This window comes from Electrona antarctica (genome assembly GCF_951216825.1).
Source record: "Electrona antarctica genome assembly, chromosome: 10".
NCBI lineage: Eukaryota > Metazoa > Chordata > Actinopteri > Myctophiformes > Myctophidae > Electrona > Electrona antarctica.
In genome coordinates this window covers 23,147,481-23,167,323 of record NC_136791.1, presented here as the reverse complement: position 1 = coordinate 23,167,323, position 19,843 = coordinate 23,147,481, and the positions used below count along the sequence as shown (strand labels likewise).

The following is a 19,843-nucleotide window of genomic DNA, read 5'->3' as shown; positions in this document are numbered from 1 at the left end:
TCCGCTACCAAAGGTGCCCTGTTAGGCGATGTTAGCTCCTCTCTAACACTCTCTGCCCGGCCCTGACAACGAGAGTCAATAGCAACAGCAGAACAAGCTGTTTGACATCAGCAGATGACGGGTCACATTTTCCATGCATGGCCGCGCAACCCACACACTCGGCCGCGCCGCTCATTTCACAATAGCATATTTTCCTTACACTCGTTCCCATTTAAAAGAGAAATAAACCAGCTTTCCAGCGGTATCAAAGTTAAGTTGCCAAGAAGCGTTAACAACAACAACAACAGAGCAATAAATCTACCATACACAAATTTCTTAACTTTTATTTTTTTCTGTGAATGTTTATGCACAAAAGTGAAAGCAACACCATGGTCACTTGTAGTAATCGTGTGTGTGTGTGTGTGTGTGTGTGTGTGTGTGTGTGTGTGTGTGTGTGTGTGTGTGTGTGTGTGTGTGTGTGTGTGTGTGTGTGTGTGTGTGCGTGTGCGGGTGGTGTCACAGTCCCACCTGTTCGTGCTGCAGCTGGTCCACAGGCCGTCGGTGCGCTCCGTCCTCCAGGGACTGCTGAAGAAGAGACTGCTGCCTGCAGAGCACTGCATCACCAAGAGTATGAACACTAATAGTACACACTTTATTCACTGCATCACCAAGAGTATGAACACTAATAGTACACACTTTATTCACTGCATCACCAAGAGTATGGACACTAATAGTACACACTTTATTCACTGCATCACCAAGAGTATGGACACTAATAGTACACACTTTATTCACTGCATCACCAAGAGTATGGACACTATTCACTTTATTCACTACATCACCAAGAGTATGGACACTAATAGTACACACTTTATTCACTGCATCACCAAGAGTATGAACACTAATAGTACACACTTTATTCACTGCATCACCAAGAGTATGGACACTAATAGTACACACTTTATTCACTGCATCACCAAGAGTATGGACACTAATAGTACACACTTTATTCACTGCATCACCAAGAGTATGGACACTATTCACTTTATTCACTACATCACCAAGAGTATGGACACTAATAGTACACACTTTATTCACTGCATCACCAAGAGTATGGACACTAATAGTACACACTTTATTCACTGCATCACCAAGAGTATGGACACTAATAGTACACACTTTATTCACTGCATCACCAAGAGTATGGACACTAATAGTACACACTTTATTCACTGCATCACCAAGAGTATGAACACTAATAGTACACACTTTATTCACTGCATCACCAAGAGTATGGACACTAATAGTACACACTTTATTCACTGCATCACCAAGAGTATGAACACTAATAGTACACACTTTATTCACTGCATCACCAAGAGTATGAACACTAATAGTACACACTTTATTCACTGCATCACCAAGAGTATGGACACTAATAGTACACACTTTATTCACTGCATCACCAAGAGTATGGACACTAATAGTACACACTTTATTCACTGCATCACCAAGAGTATGGACACTAATAGTACACACTTTATTCACTGCATCACCAAGAGTATGAACACTAATAGTACACACTTTATTCACTGCATCACCAAGAGTATGAACACTAATAGTACACACTTTATTCACTGCATCACCAAGAGTATGGACACTAATAGTACACACTTTATTCACTGCATCACCAAGAGTATGGACACTATACAGTACACACTTTATTCACTACATCACCAAGAGTATGGACACTATTCACTTTATTCACTACATCACCAAGAGTATGGACACTATTCACTTTATTCACTACATCACCAAGAGTACTATATCCTACAGTATAAATACTTTATTGACTGCATCACCAAGACTATGGACACTACACTACACTACATGCACTATTTGTGAGTTATCTGACTGAACTACAGTATAGACCTCAGTAGAATGATGCACTGAATCTAATCTTACAAAAAAACCTATCTTCTCATATCGGGGTTTGAAAACGGCGTAACTGTAGCGATCACCTTCTATCTAAAGCAGTAGTTTTCAACCCTTTTCGTATCAAGCTCCATTATTTATTCGGCATTTGAAACATGGTCCACCATTTGGTGAGATTTATAGCCTCTCAGACACAAAACGAAATAATATTTTGTTGTTGGATAAGAATTTGTCCACAATTCCATGCTGTATTGATGTGTGGTACCATTAGGAGAGATAACAGGCAAGCGTTGATCAAAATAAAATTCTTCTACATTCTTCAATTGTGTAGACCAAATGGACCCGTGTACGGGTCCATTTGGTTTCATTATTTGGTTTCATTACTTTGACGATGGAGAGGGCCACTATATTTCCTCACTCCTTACTGCCGTAGCAAAAATAGCTGATCGCGTCGCACTGCGGTGCGTTTTGAGCTTGTAGATCAGCTATTTTTGCTATATTTGAACTGAAATCCTGGATAATGTTTTGCTATTTTTGAATTGGAATCCTGAAAAGTAACACTTTTATTTTATTTCAAATGCATTTAGTTATATAGTTATCTTAACTTTATGAACTAAATATAAATTCAGTGGACATAAAAAAATACATTTTAATATCTGTATTAATATCTGCGGCCCGCAAGATATTAACCTGCGGGACACAATAACTGATGGTGGGGCCACCCCGGGCCGCCAGTTGCCCATGTATGATTTAGCTGCATGGGGGACCACCTGGGACCCCTCAAGGACCACTGACCCACTGACCCCTCCGTCTGTCCTCCAGTCAAGACCACTGTATCTAAAGTCTCTCTCAGTCTGTCCTCCAGTCAAGACCACTGTATCTAAAGTCTCTCTCAGTCTGTCCTCCAGTCAAGACCACTGTATCTAAAGTCTCTCTCCGTCTGTCCTCCAGTCAAGACCTTTGGTCTAAAGTCTCTCTCCGTCTGTCCTCCAGTCAAGAGGAACTTCAGCAGCGTAGCGGCGTCGGCGGGCAACACCACGCTCAACGGGGAGGACGGCGTGGAGCAGACGGCCATCAAGGTGTCGCTAAAATGTCCAATCACCTTCAGACGCATCCAGCTGCCCGCCCGGGGGCACGACTGCAAACACGTCCAGGTGGGTGGGTGCGGGTGGGTGATTGATTGATTGAGTGATTGATTGATTGATTGATTGATTGATTGATTGATTGATTGATTGAACATTAGTCAACACTAGCACGTGGTACAGTAAAACATTAAGGCTAAAAGGATAACGCAAAACTTGTTTCCGTTGTGGTCCTACCTGTACGTATTCAATTCATCAATATAACGTGAAATATTAACAGAGTATTGATTGATTGATAATTGTATTAGATAAGATGCAAACAGTACAGGGTACAGTCAAGCACAGCATTGGTCCAAAAGGACAGCACCGAAGTTGTTTCCATTTGGTTCCCATGCATTCATTCACAATAACAACAGTGACAACAAACAATGAAGCTTTCTCAAACACATTCAATCTACATGTACATGTTGGAATAGAAATACATAGGAGATGGGAAATTACATTCACCACATGTTTCACATCTTTCTTTTATTTTTTTATTTGGGTGGTAATATTTGATTATAATCTGTAATGTTGTCGTTATTGTTTTTTTCTTTTTTTTTTTACAGTGCTTTGATCTAGAGTCGTACCTGCAGCTGAACTGTGAGAGGGGGACGTGGAGGTGTCCTGTATGCAAGTAAGTGAAAGCACTGACATTACCAATGATGTCACGTTGAGCCTAAATAACAGGCTGTGACACGCTGATTGACAGTGGTGGAAAAGTTACTCAATTGTTTTACTTAAGTAAAAGTACCAATACTGCAATTTAGAAGTACTCCGTTACAAGTAGAAGTACGGAATTGAAAATGTACTTGAGTAAAAGTACAAAAGTATCGGCATCAAAATGTACTTAAGTTCAAAATGTGTACAAAGTCTATTGAAAATAGCAGATCTACAAGCTCACAATGCGTCGCAACGCAAAGTTGTGAGCTTGTAGATCGGCTATTTTCAAATGGCCAAAATGTATAGGGTTGAAGTGGTTAATGTATGTTTTCTAATCAAAATGAAAGTAACTAGTAACTCAAGTTTTCAAATAATTGTAGTGAAGTAAAAGTACAAATTTTGGCTCTGAGATGTAGTGGAGTAGAAGTAAAAGTACTGGAAATTGGAAATACTCAAGTAAAGTACAAATACCTCAAAGTTGTACTTAAGTAAAAGTACTTAGTTACTTCCCACCACTGCTGATTGATCTGTGTCAAGAAATTCAAAAGGTTGTCACCTTTTGGCGTCACTCCGGCTCATTGTGAGCTGTGCCACGCGTCGATTCCCCAGAAATAGTAACCGAGCTCTGAGAATCAGTTGGACGTGTCAAAAAGCCGCCAGTGCGTCTAATCGACGCCTCCATTTGTATATTGCAGCCCGAGTAAACAATGTTTCGTCTCCGTCGGGTGGAAACCCAAACCTCATGTGTCCAAAACTGTTACTTTTTGTCCCCCTGCAGTAAAACGGCGTTACTAGAAGGTCTTGAGGTGGACCAGTACATGTGGGGAATCCTCAACGCCATCCAGAAGTAGGTTTCTACACTTCCTCTTCCGTATTCCAGACGTATGCAGAGGCTATATTATGTCATTTAAATAGTATATTATGTACTCGAGCCGCAAGTGGAGCCTGCGGTGCTACCGCTAATTATAAATGAAGACATAATCCCAATTGCATCCCGACTGCACAATTAAAAGAAAAAATCACACCCGTGTGAACTGAGTGGTGTAAGGATTTATATAGACTGATCAGCTGTGGTCTGACGTAATGTCTGACGTAATGAAATCACACCCGTGTGAACTGGGTGACCATAGCAACCATGCTCATTTTTTGGTACGAACAGACAGACAGACAAACTAACAAAGCCAGTTGTAGGAGTGGTTTACACCACTCAAAAAGGTAGAAGCTGAGAAGTGACAGGAGTTCTGTTTGTTGCTAACAGCTCCGAGTTTGAGGAGGTCACCATTGACCCTACGTGTAGCTGGCGACCCGTGCCCATCAAGTCTGAGATCCACATCAAGGAAGACCCTGACGGACCCCTGGCCAAGCGCTTCAAGACCATGAGCCCCAGCCAGATGACCATGCCCAACGTGATGGAGATGATCGCCCAGCTGGGGCCCGGCCCCGGGGTCCCCGGACCCTACCCGTCACACCCTGCTCAGCACATCGGGGGCAACGGGGACCAGTACCCGGGAGGACCAGGTAACGAATGGTTTATCCCGCTTTATTACAGAAAGAAAATTATAAAATTATTTATTTGATTTTAAATGGGTTGTTTTGGAACGGTCAGCGCCTGTATGTCATGCATAACCTGACTCTGCCAGATTGCGGCAGTTATTGAGTTCACAAGTTCCCTCCTCCTGCCTGCATCTGGGCTCTCTCAAGCAGAAACCATGAACCGGAAGCAGCAGGACAAACATTTGATATCTCCATAATAATTTCGTGTTGTAGTCTTGTTAGGTTGTGTTTACATGTGGCACAGCTTCAATATGTCATAAGTCTTGCGTTGATCCCGCCTCTAGCGGCCGCATATGGCCACATATCGCTCCGACCAGAATTGGTTCGGAGTGCATCGTCTCTGCCCGAGAGAGCCCAGACTCTCCCTTCTAGTAGGGGAGCCTATCACTTTCCGTGATTTTGGAATGTTAATTTTTGGAGACAGGTATATCTTGATTCTTGGGGTTACCAGAATGCCAAAAAAACATGTCTCCAATTTTTTATGTCAGGTTTAGCATGTTTAATTAGCATAATTAGCTAATAAATTGTCAAAAACGGAAATGGCAATAACTTTGCTTCTAGGTAACTTATAAAGGTGATCTAAGAGTCTGAGTCCATGTTTGTGATGTCCAGAAATGCATCTGTTACCATTGTGAAGTCATACAAGCTTTCCTAATTAGCATAATTCCCATAAATTATGCAAAAACGAGGTGAACATCAGCAAATTGTTGCATGTTTTACTTTTAGTCAACTTTGAAAGCTTCTCACAGACTCCATGTGTATGTTTACAACTCCAGGAATAATTATCATCCTATGAATAAATCATGCAACCTTTTGTCTATGTAATAATTATGTAATAATCACACCAAAACCAGAAATAGCTATATTTCGTTGCTTTAAGTTAATTAATAAATGTGATCTTACAGACAGTAAATCTGTTTGCATGTCTAGAAAATATTCTCTTTCCATAACTAGGATATGCAACCTTTCCATTATTAGCTTTATATATATATATATATATATATATATATATCCCTCATAAAATAAAGAACAATATGAGAAATGGTCACAGAATTATCACATGATTTTTATTCTAATATTTACAGAAAGTTTTGAAAACACATTTAATTGAAGGGTCTTCGTCATCGTCAATCCCCAACAGATGTGCCTTGTTTACATTACCACACACCTCTAATCATCGGCCCTACACATGCACATCTCAGAGCAGTTCAAATTTTGAGATCGACAAGAACAATGTGATATGCACTGTGATCAGTTTATCAGTTTATCAGTTGGGTAATGGTGGCTGGGCCGTGGGTATCCCGTGTTGTGACTGGCACCAGTTGATCTCCCTCAGCCTCCCATCCATTTTTAGTTTCTGGTGGCATCTGTGGGTTAGGTACGTGGTCCTGATCCCATACCATTGCCTGATAATATGCATGGGTAATGGCTTGATTTAATGCTGCTTGTGTAGGTGGCAGCTTCTCGGCTTCTAATTGTTTCTTTGTGAATAACCTCCACCTGAGCTCATCAACATCCACAGGATTTGTACCGGGCTCGTACAGCTGGCAAACAAATGCTTCAATCTTTTTTGACAGTTGTACCCTTCCAGCTAAGAGTGTAACTGTCATAGATGGAATGGCATTGGTACAGGCAATGGGAAAGCCACCATGGATCAAGACATGTTCCCAGTAAGATGACCACTCCATACCCACACTGGACAGGAAGACCAAAGAACATAGTGAGATCCATGTAGTATTTGACCGACGCCAGGGTGGAAAGCCCCGGGCCCCTACCACTTATCATGTGGAAGACAACACACCGATAGGGAAGTGTCAGAAAAACAGTTCTTGTCAGGTATCAGCACCAAAGATGAGCTGACTGTCTTATCTTGCTAAGAAAGCCCTCCAACACTTCCAGGTGAAACCCAATGTTTTTATAATCACGTCAAGGCAGGCTGTCCACTCAAACTCTATCGATGTAAAACATCTCCACAGCGTACAGGAAGAGGCTGACACAAGGATAATCCTGCACAGCCTGGATGCTGTCCGAAGAGGGGCAACACAGCTCTACATTGAGTCCCCTGACACTGATGTCTTTGTTCTTACAATACGACGGTACCATCAGCTGTGCAAGGACATCTATTTCATCACCGGTGTGGGGAACAAAAAACGTATCATCGCTGGAGCCAGTAGTGCAGGCACTGGGTAAAACGAGGACTTCAGCCTTACCAGGGTTCCATGCCGTCTCTGGAGCTGATCAGACAGCTCCAGGGAATTTAACCTGTTGGCCAGGTCTAAACAGGTGTCCTGTGGAGGTGGTATCTGCAGTAGCTACTGTATATACTATGTGCTACAAAAAGGCTCAGTTCTGACGCAGCACGTACCTAACCCACAGATGCCACCAGCAACTGAATATGGATGGGAGGCTGAGGGAGCTCAACTGGGGATACCCACGGGATACCCACGGCCCAGCCACCATTACCCAACTGATCAAATGTGTCTGCAATAAATCACAGTGCATATCACATTGTTCTTGTCGATCTAAAATTTGAACTGCTCTGAGATGTGCATGTGTGGGGCAGATGATTAGAGGTGTGTGGTAAGCAAGGCACATCTGTTGGGGATTGACGATGACGACGAAGATGGAGACCCTTCAATTTTCAAAACTTTCTGTAAATATTAGAATAAACAATCTGATAATTCTGTGACCATTTCCCATATTGTTCTTTCTTGCGACTGCAGGTCGCCTTTAGGAAATTATGGACGGGCCTGCCCCAAAGTTATTAGTTCTCAACAGGCCCGAAAATTAAATTAGATCTCTATATGGAGCTGACCTGTTCTGACATTCCATATGTTGATCTGACCTCATCAAACCCTGTACACTCAAGACACGCTCCATATATGGCCAGTTCAGAATACATTCCATATGTTGATCTGACCCCCCATGCCAAAGCACCAGCACTCGCCCAGCAGTCTGTCATGACCCAGGCAGATATGTTGATCTGACCCCCCATTCCAAAGCACCAGCACTCGCCCAGCCCTTTAGTGCGAGGTCGCTTCTAATATTTTCTAGACATGCAAACAGACTTACACTGTCTGTAAGATCATGCGTATTAATTAACTTAAAGCAAAGAAATACAGCTATTTCTGGTTTTGGTGTGATTATTACATAATTATTACATAGACAAAAGGTTGCATGATTTATTCATAGGATGATAATTATTCCTGGAGTTGTAAACATACACTTGAAGTCTGTGAGAAGCTTTCAAAGTTGACTAAAAGTAAAACATGCAGCAATTTGCTGATTTTTGCACAATGTATGGCAATTATGCTAATTAGGATAGGTTGTATGACTTCACAATGGTAACAGATGAATATCTGGACATCACAAACATGGACTCAGACTCTTAGATCACCTTTATAAGTTACCTAGAAGCAAAGTTATTGCCATTTCCGTTTTTGACAATTTATTAGCTAATTATGCTAATTAAACATGCTAAACCTGACATAAAAAATTGGAGACATGTTTTTTTGGCATTCTGGTAACCCCAAGAATCAAGATATACCTGTCTCCAAAAATTAACATTCCAAAATCACGGGCATCAAAATTTGATTGATAGGCTCCCCTACTATTCTGGCAGAATGCAAATGTTGTCCAGCAGGGGGAGTGGTTGCACCATGCTATGTCATGCATGCGCAGGTAACAGTTTTGGACATGAGGTTTGGCTCATGTCGGTTGAGCCTTAACCATGCAATCTTCGTCAAATGCATTTGTTTTTGCCAGAGTAACTGCTCTAAATATTGAGTCTGGAAAATTCCAGGTTTATTAAGTTACGTAACCAGATTTGTTTGAACTATGGATCATGTCATTGTGAAGTTTTGTGCACCTTTTCATTAACAAAAATAGATGTTTTTGTCTCCCCAGGCAACAGTTACCATGGCCACGGGAACTTTGACTTCCCTCACGGTAATCCGTCTGGAGGGGGCGGCCCCCCATTGAATGACTTCATGCACGGCGGACCACCGCAGCTCTCCCATCCCTCAGACGGACCTGGGGGGCTCCTTTCGCACGACAAGCCCCTCAGCCATGGCATGAGTGACTCGGTGAGTGTAGCAGCTTTTCACTTGACTCTGTCATGGGGGGGGGGGGGACTTAATTGATATAATCCGAACAACATATTTTCAGATGGGGGTCAGCGGCCAAATACAGATAATTATGGGGTCCTTGACATGAAATGGTTTGAGCACCACTGACATAGAAACATAGGTTTTTCAGAAAACTGTCAGGATTTAGAAGGCATTTGTAGAATCGTTCCCAGGTCAAAATGGGTTAATGCATGCCAGTCCCTCTCCTGAGATGCATCGGACCAGCCTGAATTTGGCTTGAGGCGCGGTGGAACCCTTTTGTTCCATTATGGCACATGTGTTTTATGTGCCATAATTTCATAATTCACTGGGTGAACACAGCCCCTGAATTTTGTTTACAAAATGTGAAACTTGCTGTTGCTGTTGTACGGTACGCGAAATGAATAGATATTGGGTAAATGCAGTACATGTACATGGCCCATTTCTCACCAAAAATGTGATCAGACAGCTATTTCTGGTTGCACTGCACAGTAAACCGTGCACACCCACCTCATGGTAATGACTATGATGACTAAACCATGCTACTGACGTGATACACGCCCCTGTCGTTGTTGATTCTTTGGCGTGACTGCTTCTTTGGTTCCAGCGACAACGATTTGGCCAGCATGTATGCTGCTGGATCATGCTTACACATGTACATGTGTATAGTTGTACATGGTGGTTAAATGTACATGTACAGCAGAGTACACACAGCTTTCCATTCAGATGGTCTGGTCCCTATTAGTCATGCTGGAACTAATTTTGCTTCTACTGTCTTTCTTTCCCCACATTCCTCCGTGATCTCTTTCTTTCTGACTCTCTCTCCCTCTCTCTCTCTCTCTCTCTCTCCCTCTCTCTCCCTCTCTCTCTCTCTCTCTCTCTCTCTCTCTCCCCCCCCCCCCCCCCTCCCTCACCAACCCAAACCTCCCCCCCAGATGTCTCATCCCGATCAGTCCCATAATTCCATGCAGCAAAGCTTGCATGCGTCTCCACACCACCACGGCAGCCAATCGGGGCAGCCCTTACATCACAGCAGCCAGTCGGGGCAGAGCTCCTTGCATCACAGTGGCCAATCGTCGCAGCCGCCTCAGCAGCCTCGCCAGTCGCAGCAGCCTCCTCCGCCCCAGCAGCCTCAGCAGCAGCAGCAGCCCGGGCAGAACAGTCACCCCCCGCACAGTGACCTGGGTTTTAACCCTTCCTCAGACGGGCCCATGGGTCAGGGCAACCAGGACTTGCCCGAACCCTCCCTGGATGTAAGTGTGTCTGTGTGGGGTGTCTTAAATTATACAACAGGTTGTTTCGAGGAAGCAATCTGATTGGTTGAAACAGCCTTCTAGCCGTGGTTCAAACGAGCACCACTCCACACCTAATCAAAACAAAGAATTCAGCTGCTCTGTTCTCCCAGAGCGCAGCAAACTCGGTGGCTAGGCTAGCTAGTTCCTTGGGACATTTGTGGTCGTACCGTCGTAGTGACTACATCTGTCATTCAAAAAATATGTTTTTTCAGCGATTTTCTTAGTTTTAAGGGTAACTGTTGTATAATTGCAATATTACACTCAAGGGTGTGGTTTAACGTGATTATTGCCACTTCAGTGATGCTTGCGGAACTCGACTACGTCTCGTTCCTGACCGCATCACCGTCGTGGCAATAACAACAGTTTTGGACGTAACAAAGTGCTTCTTCTTTCTTCCAACATCTCCCTCTCTCTCTCTCTCTCTCTCTCTCTCTCTCTCGTCTTCCACAGCTGCTTCCAGAGCTAGCCAATCCAGACGAGTTACTATCCTACCTGGACCCCCCCGACCTGCCCAGCAACAGCAACGACGACCTCCTCTCCCTGTTCGAAAACAACTAAAGACTCTTCACAACACAGACCCCCCCCCCCCTCCTCAGAAAGCAACCCGGGCACCCTCCTCCTCATCCTCCACCTCCTCCTCCTCCACCTCCTTCTCCACATGACAACACCACAGTGACGCCATGGGCGGGCGACCATAGCTCTGTATGCACACACAAACGCACACAAACAAACAAAACAAACTGTCTGACGCTCCAAGTTTGCTGTGGTCAACGTGGTCATGTGGAGTGGAACACGCACGCCCCCCTCCCTCCCTGGGGTTCTACGGTGGTTCTCAAATTATTTTTTATTTTATTTTAAGGACCCATAATAATAACTCTTGAGACTCACAAGCGAGAGCGTACAAATGGAACCACCACCACCACCCACCTCACCCCCGCCCCCTCTGATTCTCTTAACACACCATCCACAGTCACATTGTTGGCTGACTATAAAGTGATATTATATTACGGACACATATATGATATCTTGACTGTTCCGACGGGAAACTGTGCAGCTATAATAATAATCAGTTTGCGTGTTTTTGCAACACAAAAAGAGACAAGAAGAGAAATTAAGCCCCGTTTGGGCGGGCTTTAAGGAGAAGGAGAAGAGAAGGAGAGAAAAAAAAGTGTTGTAGCTTTTTAAATTATGATTTGTTTTTCTCCCTTTTTTGTGAAAAAGAAGAAGAAAAAGAAGAAAAAAAATATGGATGGGAGGGGAATGAAATCGTCTCGTGATTTTATCCTTGTTTTGAAGTGTGTTCTTCCAAGACTTGGGTTTCGGCCATGCCCATGACACACTACTTCCCAGCGTGCGTGCGTGCGCGCGCGTTTCCTGTTGGACATGACTTTTTTCCTACAAACAGGAAGCTAATTGGAACTCAACACAGGACCTCAGCAGAACGACAGCACTCATAAGTACAAGCCACAATGTTCTTGAAAAAGCTGTCCCCTGTTACCATTCTGCAATGAAGTGTGTGTGTGTGTGTGTGTGTGTGTGTGTGTGTGTGTGTGTGTGTGTGTGTGTGTGTGTGTGTGTGTGTGTGTGTGTGTGTGTGTGTGTGTGTGTGTGTGTGTGTGTGTGTGTGTGTGTGTGTGCTTGTATTACTATACTTGTATAGTGTATGTAATAGAATTTGAGAAAGATTGTGAGGATCATTTGCCTCTTCCTCGTAAGAATAATGAAAAATCGGCCAACGTCCAAGCTCCGGCGCGACGTGAGCTTGGACATTGCATATTTGGGGGGGGGGGGGGGGTAGGGGCTATTTCTCTGCTATTTTCAATGCCGTCCTAAACTTTTGATAAGTATAGTAATACAAACGTGTGCGTGTGCATGCGTGTGCGTGTGCATGCGTGTGCGTGTGCACGCACGTGCATTCCCCTCAGCATTGTGTGAATGACAGTGGTGAGAGGAATCTGACCGGAGCGATTGAGACAGAAAATCGAGAGAATGACATGAATGAAAGAGAGGAAATCCCATGCATCCACCTGAAGAACTCGCCTGCTATCAGTGCAGCTGTCCCTTTTCTCTGTTAAAGCCTGACTTAAGTACACAGGTTTGCGAGCTGACGCCGTGGGTCGTTAAATAGCCGATCTACCAGCTCACAAACCTGCGCCGGCGTGCACTCGTTAGTGAGCTGGTAGAAGGGATATTTTTGCTGTGCGATTCGACAAAACGTAAATGGGACTTGAGGGGCTGTGTGTGTCCACAGAATTTGCTTTGGGTTTTTTAGCACCTGCCATGCATACGATAAAGACCCCAAAAAAGGGTTAATCGTGGGAAAAGAAATTGTAAAAAAATAAGAAAATAGTCCCCCCCAACTTTGGGAGAGGAGCGCTGGTCATTTGATCGTTGTGGCTGTGTCCTAACAACCCGGTAATTTATGACCTGATGTTCAGATGTTGAATTGGCAGCAGCACCACAACCCACGAGAAGTCCATAATTTTTACATGTGTTCAGTTAGGCTGTTTGCGGTAAACGCAGATGACCCCAACTTTGGAGCAGCAGCACCCGTCGATAGGTTCAAATGCTTTGCGGGCATCAATAAACGCTGCGCACTGTGGACAATATGATGTCATTTCTGGTGGGAACCTCACATGTCCAAAACGGTTACTTTTCAGGATTCAAATTCTAAAACAGTTTAGAGCGTGCAGGTCTGCTACTTTTGATGCTGTTGTGTGATGCTGTGGTATGATCAAGTATAGGGAGTTAATTAAAAAAAAAACGCCAGACAGCAACCATATGCAAAGCGCTCCTCCGCCCCAAACTAAAAAAAAACATCTTTCTGTGGACACTGTGGCCCTTATTCCACACCGTCAGGTCCTGGTGATGCGTATCACGTATGATGTTGCTCGTCAACTTCCTTCAGTACGGTTTTGTTCATGTGCATGTGTGCCAACAGCTTCTTTTCTATTTGTCTGGACTAAAAAAAACATGCTCGATCAAATTAGATTTTCGTCCTTCGTGTCCCGTTCATATTTCATGTTTTCTTGCGAACTTGTGTATGTCGTTTATCATTGTCTCTGTGTGTGTGTTTGTCTGTGTTTGATCATCGTCCCACTTTGAAAGCAACCACTTCTTAGGCCCTCTTTTGTACTTTCAAAAACTTTTACGAGTAGTGAAAATAGCTATAGCATACAACAGCCATTTAAATAGCTATTTTAATAGCTTCATAGATAGCTATTTTACACAAGCGCAAGATTTGTTGTGAGCTTGCAGATCTGCTATTTTCGCTATTCTTATTTTTAAACATTTCTCAAACCTCTCAAACATTTTCCGCCTATAATAACCCGCCCCAGGACAGGGTTAAAGTGGTTAATAGGAGATGCACGTCACCAAAGTTTAGTTTTCTCATAAGGGATTGGCTGGTATACGAACAGGATCCTCCCACAGGCTGAAAGTTAAAATATCACTATACTTTTTTATAAACATCTGTCGTGATTCAATTGTACTGGAATTCCTTTATTACCGTTGAACTACGTTAGCCATCTTATTATATTTTATTTTTTTGGAAGAACATTATGCATGAATGATCCGACAATGTTCCTAGAACAGTTGTATAATATACCCTTTGTGAATACTTACATACTATACAGCTCTGTATACCTATCTGAACACACACGCACACACACAGTATGTACACGCACAAGCACACATTCACACGCATTTCCTGATGAATGCTCCATTAATATAGTGAATCAGTCACAAACATATGCTTTGTATTACTTCCTTATGCGTTGACGACGTGTCATTTCCAAGTCTATAAGGTTAACCACTTAAACCCTAAAGGTGGTTTGCACACTGGACGCGTTTTTCGGAAAACCGACGGAAAAAAAACCGACGGAAAAACACCACTGGACGCGTTTTCGGATTTTTAGCAGAGTTTTTCCGTTGGTTTTCCGAAAAACGCGTCCAGTGTGCAACCAACTTAAGTCCTTAATGAAGCGGACCTGTGTTGCAACTGTACTGGGACATTCTTTTCTTCTTTTTTCCGTCTACTACACCAAATATCACGTTGCCAAAAATAGCCGATCTACAAGCTCATGTTCAGTTATTTTTGGCTAATGTTCCCCCAGAATACTGGATGCTGGGGTTCAAGTGGTTAAAAACAAGCTTTACTTCTCTTTCCTCTTTTTAACACACATTGATTGGTATTGAGCTGTTTTTTTCTATTTTCTAAAAGAATGTCAATGAGGGTCAGAAGTTAAAAAAATTGCCCCCAAATTATGTAATTTGTCTGTTAATGAATGAAACAAGTGACCTCTTCATTTTTGTTTTAAAATGAGAATGTGCAAAACAAATATTATCTGGATTGTTTTTACGGCCTGGTATGTGTGTATTGATAACCATGCTTTGCAGAGAGAGAAAAACAAAGTGTGCATTGTTTTGTTTTTGTTTTGTTTTTGTTTTTCATCACATTTTATATCGCTTTAAATTATTATTTTTGTCCAGTGTTTTTATGATAGGTATGAATTGGTTTATATAATTTTATGCAGGCGAAGAAACTGCAAGTGTTCGTCGTAGACTTAAAAGTCTCCCGTTTTTTTTTAAAGATTTCGCAGTCCTTGGAATAACTAAATATGACTTACTAGTCTCCAAAGTTGATCAGATCACTTGCGTATAACACAGTGGAAGCATTAGATGTTCTGTTTGTTTGTTTGTTTAAGACAATGCACTGCCACATTGGGATGTTCCATTTCCATACTGGGTGTGTCACATAAAGTAACTCTTATCTTTAGCCCTCCAACACAAACTTTGAATGATCCCTGCGGCCCTGCCACAAAACGTGTACAGTTTTGGGTTTGTGGCGAAGAAAGAATCAATGCAATTCACCTGATAAAATGAAAACCTTATTTGGAGCTCGGAACCCCCTCTCACCCCTCCACCCCTTCTCTGAGATGTGTGTGTGTGTGTGTGTGTGTGTGTGTGTGTGTGTGTGTGTGTGTGTGTGTGTGTGTGTGTGTGTGTGTGTGTGTGTGTGTGTGTGTGTGTGTGTGTGTGTGTGTGTGTGTGTGTGTGTGTGTGTGTGTGTGTGTGTGTGAGCGCGTGTGTGTGAGCGCGTGTGTGTGTGCGCGTGCGCCGTGCGTGTGTGAAAGGCATTCATGTACATAATGTAAATGTTAAAGAGAGAGACAAACCTTAACACAAACATTTTATTCATTTTCTCCCGGGGGGGCATTTGCATAGTGTATTTAGAATTTTGTAAAGCTTGCATTACTCCCGTCAAAGACATTGAAATGGAGAAAATTTGTTCTATGTTCCATAGTGTCCATGCAGACCTCTCTTAAAGCCTGACTTGTACCCGGTCGTACGGCGGTTGTGGCGTGCGCTGAAAACAGCCGACCTGACGAGCTTCTTCTAGGTCGGCTGTTTTCGGTCGCGTGGCGCCGACGCACGACGAAGCACAAATGAGGCTTTATACGGCGCCTGTCCGTTCATGTAAAAAAATACTTTATGTACCTCTCCACGCAGGGGCTTGAAGAAAAACCGAAAAACACATTTTTCCTTTGTGTATATTAAACTTCTGTGTATTTCTCTATTACCTGTGTACTTTATAAAGGTGCTGCAAAATGACAAAGAACCTTTTGAGGTCTAATTGGGACTTGGAGACGTGGGGCCGCATGAGCGGTTCCCGAACACCATTTCCAAATTTACAGTTTGTACAATTTTGTCAAATTTACAATTTTTATGCAATTTGGCAAAAATAAATAATGTTATAAAGGTACAATCTGAAATGATTGGCACAGCAGAAAGACTCTTTGGTTTTGTACATTCTATGTACAATCATTTCATATTCTAAACTGGTCAGAAAAAAACATATTGTGATTTTTAGTCTTGCAAATCTGTATGTAGTTAGATGATGTGACATCCTAATATTTATCTAATAAATATGTATTCAGGTGAAACACAGTCGATGTAGTTTGTGTCTTTTGATTGTGACCGCATATCGCACTTACTATGCAAACGTGCAGGAAGCCTGTAACGCTCAAGCCTGTCACAGGCTTCCGTCACATCACGCTCTTCATGTAATGCTGCACACACACAACACACGGGCGACACTTGTTTTGCCACTACACACACACACACACACACACACACACACCGGCAGAAGCCTGTAAAGCCACCGCCCACTCCAGAAAGTGTCAGCTACTCAGCTCCGGACTAACAGCGGAGCGCTAAGCGACCCCGCAATTAACCAGGAAATGTCGCATCATGACTTTTGCTTTTTCCTTCTAAATCTCTGTAGGCCTATATAAAATATAGCTAACTCGTCGAATCTCTTTCTTAGTTACATCAATACTGTTCTTATAAAATAGTTTGTTTGTGCCTAAGTATTGAGATTATCAAGATCGCTTTTGTCAATTGCACTGCCAGGGACTTCCCATTCAGTGTCACACACACACACACGCACACAAAGTTGAGATTTCACTCGTGCAATCCTCAAACGATTTGTATAATTCCAAATCGTCTATACTCTGTGAAGTGTAAATTTCCGTGTGCTTTGCACAGCCTTTGCTTCAGACCTGCGGTCGCTTCTCGCCTTGGCTTTAAGGCGTCTTACTGGTATACTTTGTTGATTTATTGTTTCACGTCATATATACTATCTCGGATGCGAGAGAGAGAATGGAACGTGAACGAATGGATGGATGAAAGCAAATGAGGAAAAAAATGAATGATCAGATACCCTCATTCCCAGATTTCGCAGTCCTTGGAATAACTAAATATGACTTACTAGTCTCCAAAGTTGATCAGATCACTTGCGTATAACACAGTGGAAGCATTAGATGTTCTGTTTGTTTGTTTGTTTAAGACAATGCACTGCCACATTGGGATGTCCCATTTCCATACTGGGTGTGTCACATAAAGTAACTCTTATCTTTAGCCCTCCAACACAAACTTTGAATGATCCCTGCGGCCCTGCCACAAAACGTGTACAGTTTTGGGTTTGTGGCGAAGAAAGAATCAATGCAATTCACCTGATAAAATGAAAACCTTATTTGGAGCTCGGAACCCCCTCTCACCCCTCCACCCCTTCTCTGAGATGTGTGTGTGTGTGTGTGTGTGTGTGTGTGTGTGTGTGTGTGAGCGCGTGTGTGTGTGCGCGTGCGTGTGTGAAAGGCATTCATGTACATAATGTAAATGTTAAAGAGAGAGACAAACCTTAACACAAACATTTGATTCATTTTCTCCCGGGGGGGCATTTGCATAGTGTATTTAGAATTTTGTAAAGCTTGCATTACTCCCGTCAAAGACATTGAAATGGAGAAAATTTGTTCTATGTTCCATAGTGTCCATGCAGACCTCTCTTAAAGCCTGACTTGTACCCGGTCGTACGGCGGTTGTGGCGTGCGCTGAAAACAGCCGACCTGACGAGCTTCTTCTGTATATTAAACTTCTGTGTATTTCTCTATTACCTGTGTACTTTATAAAGGTGCTGCAAAATGACAAAGAACCTTTTGAGGTCTAATTGGGACTTGGAGACGTGGGGCCGCATGAGCGGTTCCCGAACACCATTTCCAAATTTACAGTTTGTACAATTTTGTCAAATTTACAATTTTTATGCAATTTGGCAAAAATAAATAATGTTATAAAGGTACAATCTGAAATGATTGGCACAGCAGAAAGACTCTTTGGTTTTGTACATTCTATGTACAATCATTTCATATTCTAAACTGGTCAGAAAAAAACATATTGTGATTTTTAGTCTTGCAAATCTGTATGTAGTTAGATGATGTGACATCCTAATATTTATCTAATAAATATGTATTCAGGTGAAACACAGTCGATGTAGTTTGTGTCTTTTGATTGTGACCGCAGATCGCACTTACTATGCAAACGTGCAGGAAGCCTGTAACGCTCAAGCCTGTCACAGGCTTCCGTCACATCACGCTCTTCATGTAATGCTGCACACACACAACACACGGGCGACACTTGTTTTGCCACTACACACACACACACACACACACACACACACCGGCAGAAGCCTGTAAAGCCACCGCCCACTCCAGAAAGTGTCAGCTACTCAGCTCCGGACTAACAGCGGAGCGCTAAGCGACCCCGCAATTAACCAGGAAATGTCGCATCATGACTTTTGCTTTTTCCTTCTAAATCTCTGTAGGCCTATATAAAATATAGCTAACTCGTCGAATCTCTTTCTTAGTTACATCAATACTGTTCTTATAAAATAGTTTGTTTGTGCCTAAGTATTGAGATTATCAAGATCGCTTTTGTCAATTGCACTGCCAGGGACTTCCCATTCAGTGTCACACACACACACACGCACACAAAGTTGAGATTTCACTCGTGCAATCCTCAAACGATTTGTATAATTCCAAGTCGTCTATACTCTGTGAAGTGTAAATTTCCGTGTGCTTTGCACAGCCTTTGCTTCAGACCTGCGGTCGCTTCTCGCCTTGGCTTTAAGGCGTCTTACTGGTATACTTTGTTGATTTATTGTTTCACGTCATATATACTATCTCGGATGCGAGAGAGAATGGAACGTGAACGAATGGATGGATGAAAGCAAATGAGGAAAAAAATGAATGATCAGATACCCTCATTCCCAGATCTGATCATGTCTGACTTGTGCTGTTAAAGGACCACATCTGTGCAGGACTTCCAGATCCACAGGAACTCACCCAGGGTGCCGCCCCGGTTCCAGCGAGCCGCCCCGCGTCCGAAAGGGTAGAGAAATGACAGTTACCATGTGGGGGTTCCGGGGGGTCCCTGGAACATCCAGACCCCCAGGAACACGCCCAGGGGCCTGGGCAGTTTCCGGCGTGCCACCCCGCCTCCGAAACGGTTGAGAAATGACAGTTACCATGTGGGGGTCCCAGGGGGTCCCCGGAACATCCAGACCCCCAGGAACACGCCCAGGGGCCTGGGCCGGTTCCGGTGTGCCGCCCCGCCTCCGAAACGGTTGAGAAATGACAGAGTTACCGTGTGGGGGTCCCTACTGACCCTCTACTGTACTGTACTGTCACTGTACTGTACTGGCACACCCGAAATCATCATATATACGGTTAATATGTGCGTGTGTGTGTGTTTGTGTGTGTGTTAGGTTGCACACAGGTGGTGAAAAACAACCATGCTGTTTTCGTGCTCAGACCCAGGCACCCAGCCATCCACCCAGCCACACACATAGCTCCGG

At 43.2% G+C, this 19,843-nt stretch overlaps 1 protein-coding gene across 1 annotated transcript in view; it reads left to right on the top strand.

The window, feature by feature from the left end:
* Positions 1–12,311, top strand: part of zmiz1a (zinc finger, MIZ-type containing 1a) — a gene marked incomplete at its 5' end in the record, with an annotated part of 97,084 nt that extends 84,773 nt beyond the window's left edge. Inside the window, 8 exons of the mRNA XM_079511861.1 lie at positions 502–607; positions 2,908–3,068; positions 3,605–3,672; positions 4,477–4,545; positions 4,957–5,216; positions 9,159–9,337; positions 10,294–10,611; positions 11,104–12,311. Coding sequence (XP_079367987.1) covers positions 502–607; positions 2,908–3,068; positions 3,605–3,672; positions 4,477–4,545; positions 4,957–5,216; positions 9,159–9,337; positions 10,294–10,611; positions 11,104–11,211 — 1,269 coding nt within the window. The 3' untranslated portion in view covers positions 11,212–12,311. The remainder of the gene's footprint in view (positions 1–501; positions 608–2,907; positions 3,069–3,604; positions 3,673–4,476; positions 4,546–4,956; positions 5,217–9,158; positions 9,338–10,293; positions 10,612–11,103) is intronic.
* Positions 12,312–19,843: the final 7,532 nt, after the last annotated feature.